Consider the following 13,263-nt stretch of genomic DNA (forward strand, 5'->3'; position numbering starts at 1 on the left):
GTAACAAAAATATTATTAGACAATTGAATTAGAAAAACTTAAACTTACATATTTTGCTTCTACTTCGGGACTGGTCCAAATACCATCACGATTTTTATGTGTTTTAACATACAATTGGGTGAGATTATAGTCAGTAAGACTTTTTTCTTCCCGCAAAAGGGAAATTTATATTAGAATTTAAATCAGAAAAATATATATGTTAATATTTAACGGGGACTAGTATAATATTACCAATTTTTTAGATAAACGATAAAAAGATCGAGAACCCGCCTGACGGTGTATTGTTAAATTTGATCCATTTACTTTTTTCATAGTACATTGTTGCTAAAAAAAATTATGTCTATATGTTTAATACATCTATCGTATACTATAAAAAAGATAGCAATAAAATTACTTGATAAGCAAGATCTTCAAACATATCACAAACCTTCTCCCATTCGTTTAGTGGCATTGCTTGGAATGGATTTTGATGCACCTCTGTTGCAGTACTGAATTTCTGATAGTGTACATGACATCAATCTTTGTACCTTCGAAATGCATTAGACCTCAAGTCCTCAACCGTTAGTCGATCCTCTCGCTGGTCAAAATTAAGTTCAAACTCGTCCTTGAAAAAATTATAAATAATTAGTATAAATACAAACTAATTACCAGACAACGATTTTTTATGTGGTCTTTCATATCTTGGAGAACTTTAACCCAGGAGGATGTAGTCATTGGTGCATATGTGCAATAAGGGTACCAACATAAGAAGCAAGACAAGTTGTTGAATCCCCAGAGCCAGTGGTGTGATCATTAGGAATATCAACTTTATATTTTTCCACTTTCCTTACTTTCTCTATGCAGAGACACCCCTTGTAGTAAATTATTTTATCTTGAAAATGTATATTACTTAAATCGAGGAATAAATGTGGTGTTTAATTTGATAAAATATCTTATTCTAGGTCTGGTGATGTTGGCCCACCATTTATGGCAGATGAACCAAGTGGAGAGTCGATAATGGATGGAGATGATACACGAGTTGTTTTGCGTTTGTGAGGCATATCTATTTGAAATTGTATTAAATTATTATTCTAAAAAATGTTACGGATATTTATAACAATGATACTTATACAAATATTAATTTCATTCACTATCAGTTTTGCTTGACCAATTGCCCTCTTTCTCACTAGACACTTCATTTAATTCATGTTCTTCTAACATTCCACACTCAATTACTTCTGATTGAACATATTCTATACGCAATGAGACTTTTTCATATTGTCTTAGATCAACAAATAGATTGATGATGATTCGTTTTCTTAATATGCTTCTTCATTTGTTGGGCTATCACACTACAAGAAACAAGGTCTTTTCCGGCGCTTAAATTCACCGCAAATAACCCCAGAAATCGCTGCAAATAATTTTTCTCAGAGATTTATGTTGCGCCGGCATTTCGTTGCAAATGTAGAGCCTTTTAAAATAATAGCCAGTGAAACACAGAAATGGTTGCCAACAATTTTTATTTGCAGCGATTTATTTCGCTGCTAATATTATTAATGACGCCGCAAATAACGTTGGGATTTCGGTCACGTATCGCTGCGAAAAATTATTTGCAGCACATTTGTTTGGCTGTAAATGATCTTTAGCGGCGAGTTTAAGGCGCCGCAAAAAAATTCCTACTTTTAGCGTCCAAGTATATTCGCCGCAGATAAGTATTGACAACTAAGGCATCTTTTTAGCAGCGACAATAAATCGCCGCAAATAATCTTTCGAAGCTTTAGTGTCTATATATATTCGCCGCAAATAACAAAACATAAATCTAAGTTTCTTTCGGCGAACTTAAAATCGCCGCAAATGGAATTTTGAAACTGGTGTAACATTACACGTACAGAATGCACAATTTTTTTTTTTGGGTACCTAATTTCCTGCTCCAACTCATTAACAATATTACCAAATTGTACATTAATCCATAATAGCATATATTAATATATGAAAATTCAAGTTTTCATCCAATACATGATCAGTACATCAGACCCTTTAAGGTTACTATAAACTGGCATATGGTGCATTAATGGAAGGCAATAAAGTCTTACAAATGGGAGCAGCTAATGTCTCTTACAAGCTTTAAAGTACATATCAAACATCCACAATCCAGGTGATACAAGTATAAACAAATAATGGTGGGTGGAGTTCATCCGCAACTTCGCACATCGATGGTTGATGATTTGCGATGACTTGGTGATTGAGCGGCAAAGATCAATCCAGCTGTCTGGAACAGGGTTATCAAGTATTCCATCTACTGCCTTCTACATGAGCTGCACAAAAGAAGGCACGCAAGTCTGAAATCAAGCCTTGATAACAAATGGTGTATGTGAACAAATAATGGTGCAATTAATAGCACTAATGCAGTGGAGTACATACACTGCCTTCTACATGTTATAATTTTTTTGGGCATAAAACTCACACGAACAAATAGCAGAAATTATCTAAAACCTTTTTTTAGCTAGCTAGCTACCTAATATATATTATTAATCTAATTAAAAAATGTATTAAAATGGAAGTATATATAGGTATTCAAGATGATTATGATCTGTATTAGATCATGTGGTACATTATATTTGCATATACCACATGCATGCTAAGGAAGATGATTTCAGACTTGCATACAATTGTTCATGAAAACTGCATTATTATTATTTTTATTTTTTTTTAGCATCTTCCTCAATCAAGCCTTTCGAAGGCTGCATACTACATATATTACTGCCCTTGCATTGCATGACCAGCCTAGGAAAGGTCATGCACTTGCATTGCATCACACTTGCATTGCATTGCATTGCATCAGTCTCACTTTTTAATGTTGCATTATCACCTTTTTTTTGTTTATGTAATTGGGGGTGGCTAAGGTATATGTGTGATTAAGTATCTCAAAAAAAGTGATGAAACCACAATAAATGCCATTATTTATGCAACCATAAACTACATTATTAGGAAAAAGAAATAATAATTTAACAGTTAAGAAAGTTAATAATGCATATATAAAACTAGTTAATTAGTAACCTATTACACCTATATATCAATATTCAAATTGTATATAGATAATATGAGATATCCCAGCTCATTCCCTACATGAAGAGAACCTGTGTTAGTATTATTCTGTCTTAAATATATGCTAAATCCAGTACTAGGCCAGGCATGCATAATGCAGACACACACCTCAGCAAACCCAACATGCAAATTAAACTTTGGGGGACTATATATATATATAAATATATATATATTATATACTACTGTTTTTAGGGTTTAAAGGCCCGGCTATCTATTTATCCATCTATATATCTAGATATAGCTAGAGGCCCTGGCCGTTGTGGGTGGTTTTGGGGATTTCAAGGACTGTGTAAATAATAATCTGTCATAGGGCTGAGGAAAAGGGAATAATCTGTCATAAGACAAGGTAGCCGCCAACCTGTGCTGATAAACCCATGCCCAATCCTGAAGGGTACGGGTCTAAAAGATCAAAAAATAAAATAACAAAAAATTGGACCACCATTAGATATTGCATGACTTCATTGTGACCTGCCGCTTAATAATGTTCATTCTTTTTTCTTTTTCTGATCTCCAGGGCTATATATATATTATTTCTATCATGATGTGAACCACGACATGGTTATCACTAAATGTTGAGCAAATTGCCTAACTCATTTGGGCTGCTAAATATGCCATTAATTATTAAGTCTATTTCATTTCCTGTCCTGTTCTGGCTCTTACTCCCCATGCTTCCATGCTTACCTAAGTGGGTAGAGTGTTTAATTACACAGAATTTGAGAGAGAGAGAGAGAGAGAGAGAGAGAGAGAGAGAGAGAGAGAGAGGTCCCCAAAGCTTCACTGTACAGACAGAAAGCCCACATAGCTAGGTCTATACTGAGAAATAGACCTAAACTTGGGGATGGTATACTTGTCAGTTTTACACCTCAGGAAATAGGGTCTTTCTCGGCGCTTAAATTCGCCGCAAATAACCCCATAAACTGAGTCATGAGAAATCCTAATCTCCAATTAGTAGCAACCTGTTCTTCATCACAGAATCATCAATAATTACCCTCTAATTAAAGAGTTAGAAGTTCGGAAACATGGGTTCGAAGTCTCGGGATAAAGATGACACCCATTAATCGTTGGTTACTTGCTTTATTTAATGTCAAACAGGACCACATTATATATTAATATGGTCCAAAACAACTCAAAAGGCAAATGAAAGAATCCCCTCCATTGAAGTACACATGAACTTCATGATCAGCCAACCTTACCCTTGCTTAGCCTAAACTTAGTTATATACTGCTATTCATTTCTTTACTTTAAACTTAGTTAACCCCTAGTAAACTTGTAGCAACATAAAAAATTTGTTTTGCATACCAGTTAATTAACAAGCTTATATACATTGGGTTGAAAAATCATACTAGGGGGTTCTTGAATGTGAAGCCTGCTGCTACGTCCACTTAAAAGATCAGCACTGATGTCAATACGTGTCTGCCACATCATTGACTCCTACATCAATTAAGTATGTTGATAAACATATGCCTAATTTATAATTAAAATATTGGATCTTACAGATATTGAATGTATTTTTAGATATGCACTAACTTATAAACAACAAAACTGATGATCAATCAACCGAATTGGCTTACCTTTCAAGAGTGGATCTAGCCAACTTCGTATGCGCTCATGCCATGCCTTACCCTTCAGCTGGAGCAAACTTATACTTTCAAATTCCTCATCACCCCACCACCTTCCCTTGACAACTCCCGGTTTTGATATGTTGCATTAGCTTTGTGCGCTCCTCAGGTACATTATATGAAAATTGAAAACCCTCCACGTGCAGTAACATGGGATTCACCTATATTGACAAAAAGAGCTTCAAGCGATTTATTGTTGTTTCAGTCCTACCCCAGATTATGTGCTTCACTTTATATTGACAAAACAAAGATCCAACAAATTAGTTATTCCATCCATTAACCAATTTATAATTTAAAACATTAATCCAAGCTACACATTTTAATTCAAAATCAATGTAAAAAGCCCTTCCTCCATTCATTCAAGTTAGCTACCTGGGCCCAAAAATACTATACAATACATATTCTTTATTGTATAGTACCCACAAAACCTTACCATATTATATATTACATTATCATAATTCAAAACCTTCCATTGAATTACATCACATGTATACATTACATAAGCTAACTAACAGTTACATATAACATCACATGTATACATTACATAAGCTAACATGTTCCAATATAAGTTATAATCTGTCCAAACTAGTATGCTTCATTATCTCATACAGCATCACTCCAAATTAAGCCACATTCCTGAATTATTTGTGTATGTAAAGTAGGCCTATCTATACTTGAGCAGAAGCACAAGCTTATGTACTCGTATATAATGTATAAAGTTTACACGAAATTCATATCATTTGTATAGAAGTGCATAATAGATGTAAATCGCATAGGGGAATGAAGACATCACCTGCTTGTTCAGCCTCCCGTGAATTTGGGCAAGATGATTTTGTCTGGTCAAGCATTAGACAAAATGTGCTACCACGTACCATCAGAACATAACATGCACTAGGAGGAAGATTACAAAATCCCAGGACACGTCTTAGGCTCTAGCGTAAGACGACCCCACCCTTGAGATACCATGTACATCCAATATGGTATGAATTAGCCTGTACAACAAGCAACCAAATGTTGTTAAGCATGCCAGTACTACACCCAATCGATATGTATAGTGAAAGCATTAAAGCGTAGATACTTACATGTTTGACTCATGTAAGTATGAGGCCTAACATCATCTCATAATTTTTGGTACATATTATCATACCTATTTAAGGATATAACTTGGGCCAATACATCTGCTTTCCCAACCCAGCTTGCTCCCACAAAACATATGCATATAACCTCCCATTGGATATATATTCTATATATATCTTGTCAATCCACCATCTTAGGCCAAAAATGCACCACAAAATACCACAAAAAAAATTTCCATATTTTTCCACAAAAAATATCCTCACTGAGTCTCTCGAAGAGACTCAATGAGGGACGGGTTCGCAGCTAAGATGGCCCTCAACATACGATCGGTTTCATTTTGTTTCTCCATCATAACCTCCATGTTTGCCTTCATTGACGCCATCTCACTCTTGGAAGCTTCAGCCTCTTTCTTATGTTTTTCAATCAAAGCTATATACTCTTTCTCTCGTGCTAAGGAGTGTTTTCTTGTAGACTCGGGGATCACCATCTCTCCCAATCCTCTTGCATAACCCGGTCGATGCCCAAGTACCTCTCTGAATACACCTGCTGCTGCTTCGTCAGTTCGTTTATCTGGTTCTAAATTATCCAGCTTTCCTACCATATCCTTCTGCAATATGACATAATGAACCGATTATGAACTTATATGTCCTAATAATGCATTTTTAAGATTCAATCTGATAAATATGTAACCATCATTGCATTTAACATACAAAATTTATGCTATAATATACTCACATAAATGTCTTCGGTAGCAGGTGTCACAAATTTATCTTTCTTCTTGGACCAGTGGGTTTCCTTGTAGAAGTCCACCAAATTTGCATTTTCAGCACGCTAGATGTGTGTGGTACGTGTGCATGTAACATATTCAATCAGATAATATATTACATATGGCATGGATAGGTTAATCACTACTAAATGACTATCCAAACAAATGCTAAACAAAAATTATTGATCATATATGAGAGAAAGCATGGGGATATAGCATACCCCTTTCGCGAAAATCTACATCCTAAATTTAACATTATGTTAGTGTGTGGTTGCCATGACATGAGCTTTCAAACCTTATACCTTTTGTTCTAGCATCCTCACAAAGGATTTGCGACCAGTTGTGTGGTTAATTTTCAGCATCCTTCTATTGTCCCGATTTTTACTTGCTATTTTCTGTCATTGAAAACCATCATCTTAAGCAAAAGTACATATAGTAATAAATATCCCATGAAAAGTCTGGGTTTAATGATTGAACACGCAGAATGCATACCTGGAAGGCCTCGCTACCCCATCGTTCACAGAGCTTAAACCATACTAGGGGGTGACCAAACTAGTCCCAGTCGCCAATGCCTCGTCATGGCTGCCATATGACATATATATCTGATGTAGTTGGTGGTGGAAGGCATTAAAGCGCTTACGAAGCTGTTTAGTCACAGCCAATTGATGGTTCTCTAAGTCCCAATCCAATTCAAAATCACCCTGCATAGCCCATTAAAATTTAGGGTGATCACTTGTGAATTATATATAGTATAAATTTTTAATGATCAACATCAAAGTATAAAAGTCTTACCCGAACACGATCGATTAATTCATCCTTATGCTCTTGGGGTACATCACTCCATCTTGGGTAGCTCATGTTGCAGTGATGTTTAATGATCCAGCTTAAACGTGTTGTAAACATGTTTGCATTCTCGCAACATGGTGCTGTTTCTCCACTATTTATCTTCAACAACACTTTTCCATGCTCACGTAATTTTTCAACTTCAGTACACTTCGCCGGCCCGCGACCACGTCTCGTATGTGCCTGGTTGGATACAGGCACAGGCGGGACATCCTCACCTGTATGACATAATCACAATAAGGTTGCGTTAGGGGTCTCATTTGTTTAAAGCAATCTTACACAACAATGATATAGCCCATTAAATTCACCTCGTATATCATTGTCAACTATACCGATCTGATTACTCTGAAGAGGATCTGGTTGTTCCCTCGGGGAGGGTTCTCTGTTTGCCTCTATCTCCAGACATGGGTTCGCACAAGGAGTCTCCAATGGATGGCTTGGACGTTGCGTTTCATCATCTGAACTAGCATCTCCTATGCGAACTCCACGTGGCCTGCGTGCACTACATCTGTACAGCATACATTTCCTGGGACGGGTTCCTCGTACACTGGGCAATGATCTACCTGGGCCGTTTATGCTTCTCATTAACTCCATGGGTTGAGATGAGATTATGATGGATTTTGCCTTGAACATTCTAACCAAAAGTCTCCTATTTCCGTCCACCTGAGATTCAACATTAGCAAACGTTAATTACATGAAGCTATTTAAAGGAAACATAACCATAGCAACCATGCAATAAGATAATGCATTAAAATGTCAATTTGTGAAACTATATATATTTGCATGAAGTACCCTCATTAATACTGCTATTTCAGGGTCCAAGAAAAAAACCAATGAAAAAGTTAGATAAATTTATAATAAAGTGCAGTTTGCAACCCAGCATGCGATCCAATCCATGAAGGCTGCCTCTTTCAACTGATGCGGTGTTCACCTGGTTTCCAATGGTTGGCAGATGCCTATTCTGACTCCGATTCTTCATCGGTGGATAGGTCCTCTTCATCTGAATATTCCCAATCACCATAACCATCTCCGGAACCAGATGGAACCATTCCATCATCAATAAAGTCTGTTGAATTGATGCAGTCACCACCAACTACCATATGGCCTCGTGCATCAATGTGGATAGGTTCTATATCAGTCCTACTAAGTGGAGTTGATACTGGATATGCATCACAATGTAAAAGTGGATAATCATATGATGGCTCATTTTCTTGATATACATCATCCTCACTTGATTCGTCATCAATATCATCCAGAACCCTTGGCATTGGTGGAATGTCATACACATTCCTATTATTATACTTCTGCACAACATACTAGTTCCCCTTCGACCTTATATCTCTAATGTAAAAACACTGGGAAGCCTGGCATGCCAACACAAATGGTTCGTTCTTATACCAAGTTCTGTCCATGTTGACACTAGTTATATGATCGTCTACTCGTACCCCACGCTTCTTATCATTAACATCAAACCAATCACAGCTGAACAAGTACACTCGACGACCTCCCATGTAGTGTAACTCCACAACATCATTAAGAACACCATAAAAGTCTAAATTATTAGTATCTTCGTCACCAGTTACCAACACTCCTGAATTTTGTGATCGCCAGCGAAGTTCAAGCTGCTTCGTATGGAACCGTTTACCATTTATAATGCAGGCAGCATATGATGCAACCCAAGGGTCAGGACCACAAGCTAACGCATACAAATCAGCGGACACCCGTGGTGGGTTTCCCGTACGTTGGTCTTGAACCTACACAAATAGCGACCCAAAAATTTTGAACTTATACTTTCAAGTACATACTCAAAAGCAAGGTCGGGTTAATTATAAGTAGATAGAATATACCCCAATTGCTAACTTACACGTTGCTTGAACCAAGTTGGAAACTCAGTTTGATGCGTATGATTGACAGAATTTGGGTTTGACAACCTACATTTGTCATAGTGCTCCCTGCATTTGGATAACACAATCGGCCAATCAATATTAGTTAGTTACATAAAGTCTACGAGATAGTAGTAGGTCGTTTCGAAAAAGCACAAAGGAAGTCATGATTGCTTACTCGAGATAAGGTCCAATCTCGATACAGTTGTTAAGCACGTACCATATGGCTGAGCTGCGGAGTTTATCTTGTAATTGCACATTACGAGCTATACCCAAAGGACGAAGTCTTTGGTTGAAAACTTTGAAACCATCTATAGTATCCTCTTCTCCACCATCAATGTTGCAGTCTGCTCGATTAAACTTCGTTTCAACATCTTGGAGATACATGGAGCAAAATGTCAAACACTCGATGTGAATGTAGGCTTCCGCTATTGAACCTTCTGGACGGGCTTTATTCTTAACATACCGCTTGAATTTGCCAAGATATCTTTCGAACGGATACATCCATCGATATTGAACTGGACCCCCGAGTATGGCCTCACCTGGTAAATGGACAGCTAGGTGGACCATAATATCGATAAAAGAAGGAGGAAATATCATCTCTAATTTGCATAGAATGGTGACGATATCAAGTTGAAGCTGGGATAAGCGATTCACATCCAGGTTTCGGGCGCACAACTCTTTGAAGAAACTGCTAAGTTCAGTCAATGCCAATGCAATATCACTCCTTAAGAACCCCCCAACAACAATAGGAAGCAATCGTTGCAAGAAAACATGATGGTCATGGCTTTTGAGGCCAGTGATTTTGCAATCACGTATAGATACGCAATGTGTGACATTGGAGGCAAACCCATCTGGAAATTTAACCCCAGCGAGCCACTCACAGAATTTATTCCTTTCATCTCCATGTAATGTGTACAATGCACGTGGCATTGTAACACGTCCACCTTCAGACTTAAGATGTAATTCTTTTCTGAAGCCCAAGTTCTCCAAGTCACGTCGAGAATTTATATTATCTTTTGTTTTGCCAGGAATGTCCATTCAAGTGCCCAATAAGCTATCGAAAATGTTCTTCTCAATATGCATAACATCTAGATTATGTCGAAGCCGCAACATTGACCAATAAGGTAGTTTGAAGAATATGCTTTTCTTTGTCCAGTTCAACTGTTCTGCAGGGCGTTTTCTCTTCCTACAAGATTTTCCAAATTGGACATCTCCAAGCATTTGTAGTTGAGTTAAGAGACCCGCTCCTTCAACCCAATTTGGTGGCATGCGATAATCTTCTTTACCGTTGAACAACCCTTTCCTCGTCCTCCAAATGTGACCTGCCGGTAAGAGATGTCGATGTCCCATATAACACTGTTTTCTACCATACTTCAACCAAATAGAATCTGTGCTTGCATTGCAAGAGGGACATGCCAATTTCCCTTTTGTTGACCACCCAGAAAGATTTCCATATGCAGGGAAATCATTAATTGTCCACAATAAGGCAGCATGCAACATGAACATTTCCTTTGTGGAAGCATCATATGTAGGTACCCCATGTTCCCAGAGTTCAAGCAACTCATCAATTAACGGCTGCAAATACACATCAATGTCATTCCCTGGTGATTTTGGGCCAGGGATAATGAGTGATGTCATGAAGAACTGGTCTTTCATGCATAACCACGTCGGCAAGTTATACGGGACAAGAATCACTGGCCAAATGCTATACGGTTTTGCTAGGTTGTTGAAGGGATTGAAGCTGTCGCTTGCTAGACCGAGCCTAACACTGCGAGCATCCCTAGCAAACCAACAATGGGCTTGATCAAATGTCTTCCAGGACTGAGAGTCAGCAGGATGTCTCATACTAGTCTCATCGGGTACCCGCTGCTCTTTATGCCATCTCATATCACATGCTATCTTGTCTGTCACAAAGAGACGCTGCAATCTTGGCTTCAAAGGAAAATGCTGAAGCACTTTTTGTGGGATCACTCGTGACCCATGTGTATTTGGCATCCAACGCGAAGCCTTACATATAGGGCACTCAATAAGATCAGCATATTCCTTCCAGAATAAAATGCAGTCGTTTGGGCATGCGTGTATTATGTGGTACTTGAAATCCAACCCTCGCTCCAATGACCTTGCCTCCTCATATGAACTAGGCAATTTAGCATCAGGAAAGGCAGACCGCAGAAGGCTTATGAGCATATCAAAAGACTTGATTGACCACCCACCAAGCGTTTTAATATGTAACAACTTCACAACGAATGAGAGCTTTGAGAATTTAGTGCAGCCGTCGAAAAGAGGACACCGAGCATCCTCTAATAGTTGGTCAAAAGTTGAGTTTGGGGAGGGATGTGGTATTGATGGCTGAGTTGGCGATGTAGTGTTGTCTTCAGGTGCATCTCCGAATGTGCCTGCCCGGATGTCATCTAACATACGGTCCATGTCATCAATGTACTTCTCTTCAACTCCAACCCCGGGATCGGTGTTGTCGTCAATGATGGGGAGTGTTTCCTCCTCCCCATGAAATATCCACTAAGTGTAATTTGGATTGATCCCTTTTATGAACAAGTGAGACTCCACCTCAAATATAGGCAAGAAGTGGTTATTACAGCATATACGGCAGGGACACCGAATGCGATCACTTTCCTCACAATGGTTTTGTGCCATTGTGAGGAAATTTTTAACCCCTTCAGCATATGCAGGTGATACAAGTCTATCACCCAAATTCATCCAGCTTTTGTCCATCTAAATAAAAAGAAGACTCGTCAAATTTTACTATTCGTCTCGGTGAAGGATGATATGATAGGTTATTACGATGTTCTATATACATATGGGATAAGAAAGTGTAAAGAGGGATTTATGAGGTACTGAAAATCACCGCTGGATTTAGCACGAGGAAGTGATCATGAATGTGGCGTTCAGACTTTTTACATCAATACATATTAATATTAATTTATGATATGACACAAATATCAAACCCATAATATGTTTAACAGTCTTGTAACCTAACATGATCATCATGAACTAGTAGATATGCATCAAACTCAACATGACATATAAGTTGATAGATACATATATATAACCACAAGATTAATATTCAGGACCTAGAAAGATAACGCAATCAAACTCACCCACATGATCATCAATATCAATGATCTATATATTAACAATTAATATTATTGGGCTTGATCATCATAGGCATCTAGTACGTACTAGTATTGACATTCGACCCATAATTCATTTTTATAATGGATCGATGAACTTCTCCATGTTCAGACGTTTAATGTGATTAAAGTATAAATGTGCTTTATTTACATCCTTAATATCGACTATTTTAGTAGTGTTGTCCAAATTTTTGATGATTCTATGCCTATGTATATATATTTTAAGAGAACTTCGAAAAAAAATATCCATTTAACTAATTATTATTGAGTTATATTTAATTAGGAGGACAAAATTAAATAACAGAACGATTAATACTTGAACCCCCACCTCCTTTTCCTATGTACCATTAATCCCTAGCTTTATTGAATCATTTTCCACCCAAAACCTACAAATTAATTTGGGATGAAACCAGAAGTATAAGTTTATCTTATCATCTGCTTATACGTAAATCAGATCGGGTTATGTCGCACTGCTAGCTTGAGCTCTTTATTGTATGAGAGGGGGAGGTATTGTGAATGATTAACTATTAATAAGTAGCTTTGGAGTAAGAACACTAGTACTGCATCATACTTACTAAGGTTTTAGGGTCTCATATATATATATATATATATATATATATATATATATATATATATCAGAGCAAATCCAAACACATGGCACAAAATATTCCGTCTAGAGTTGATTAATATACTTCATTGTTCCTTAAGCATTAATGAGATGCTTAATAACTCACATGAAAAACATAGAAAGCTAGAAAAAGGAAAAGAGGAGGAGGAAATTTTGGCAGAGAAGATCTTCTAAATCTTTCTAAGGTTCTGATGGGCTCATATAGATTTGA

General features: G+C 37.4%; 2 protein-coding genes across 2 annotated transcripts; both read right to left on the reverse strand.

Moving 5' to 3' along the window:
- Positions 1-5,858: 5,858 nt before the first annotated feature.
- On the reverse strand, positions 5,859-7,084 carry LOC121243626. The gene is made up of 4 exons (XM_041141748.1): positions 7,039-7,084; positions 6,849-6,941; positions 6,516-6,611; positions 5,859-6,387 (listed from the first exon to the last, which is right to left on the reverse strand). The coding sequence occupies exons 2-4, from the start codon at positions 6,906-6,908 to the stop codon at positions 6,040-6,042; spliced, it is 504 nt and encodes a 167-aa protein (XP_040997682.1). The 5' UTR covers positions 6,909-6,941; positions 7,039-7,084; the 3' UTR covers positions 5,859-6,039.
- Positions 7,085-10,313: 3,229 nt separating this feature from the next.
- On the reverse strand, positions 10,314-11,702 carry LOC121242292. Its single transcript, XM_041140179.1, has one exon. It carries the CDS (start codon positions 11,700-11,702, stop codon positions 10,314-10,316), a length of 1,389 nt encoding a protein of 462 aa, XP_040996113.1.
- Positions 11,703-13,263: the final 1,561 nt, after the last annotated feature.

The sequence above is a fragment of the Juglans microcarpa x Juglans regia genome, chromosome 8D (assembly GCF_004785595.1).
Source record: "Juglans microcarpa x Juglans regia isolate MS1-56 chromosome 8D, Jm3101_v1.0, whole genome shotgun sequence".
Lineage (NCBI taxonomy): Eukaryota > Viridiplantae > Streptophyta > Magnoliopsida > Fagales > Juglandaceae > Juglans > Juglans microcarpa x Juglans regia.

Coding starts and splice junctions, on each gene's coding strand:
- LOC121243626 (XM_041141748.1), bottom strand. CDS start 6,908: ATGCTGAAAATTAACCACACAACTGGTCGCAAATCCTTTGTGAGGATG. Junction 6,612..6,848: donor TGAGGATGCTAGAACAAAAG/GTATAAGGTTTG, acceptor ACACACATCTAG/CGTGCTGAAAATGCAAATTT. Junction 6,388..6,515: donor CTGCTACCGAAGACATTTAT/GTGAGTATATTA, acceptor GTCATATTGCAG/AAGGATATGGTAGGAAAGCT.
- LOC121242292 (XM_041140179.1), bottom strand. CDS start 11,702: ATGGACCGTATGTTAGATGACATCCGGGCAGGCACATTCGGAGATGCA.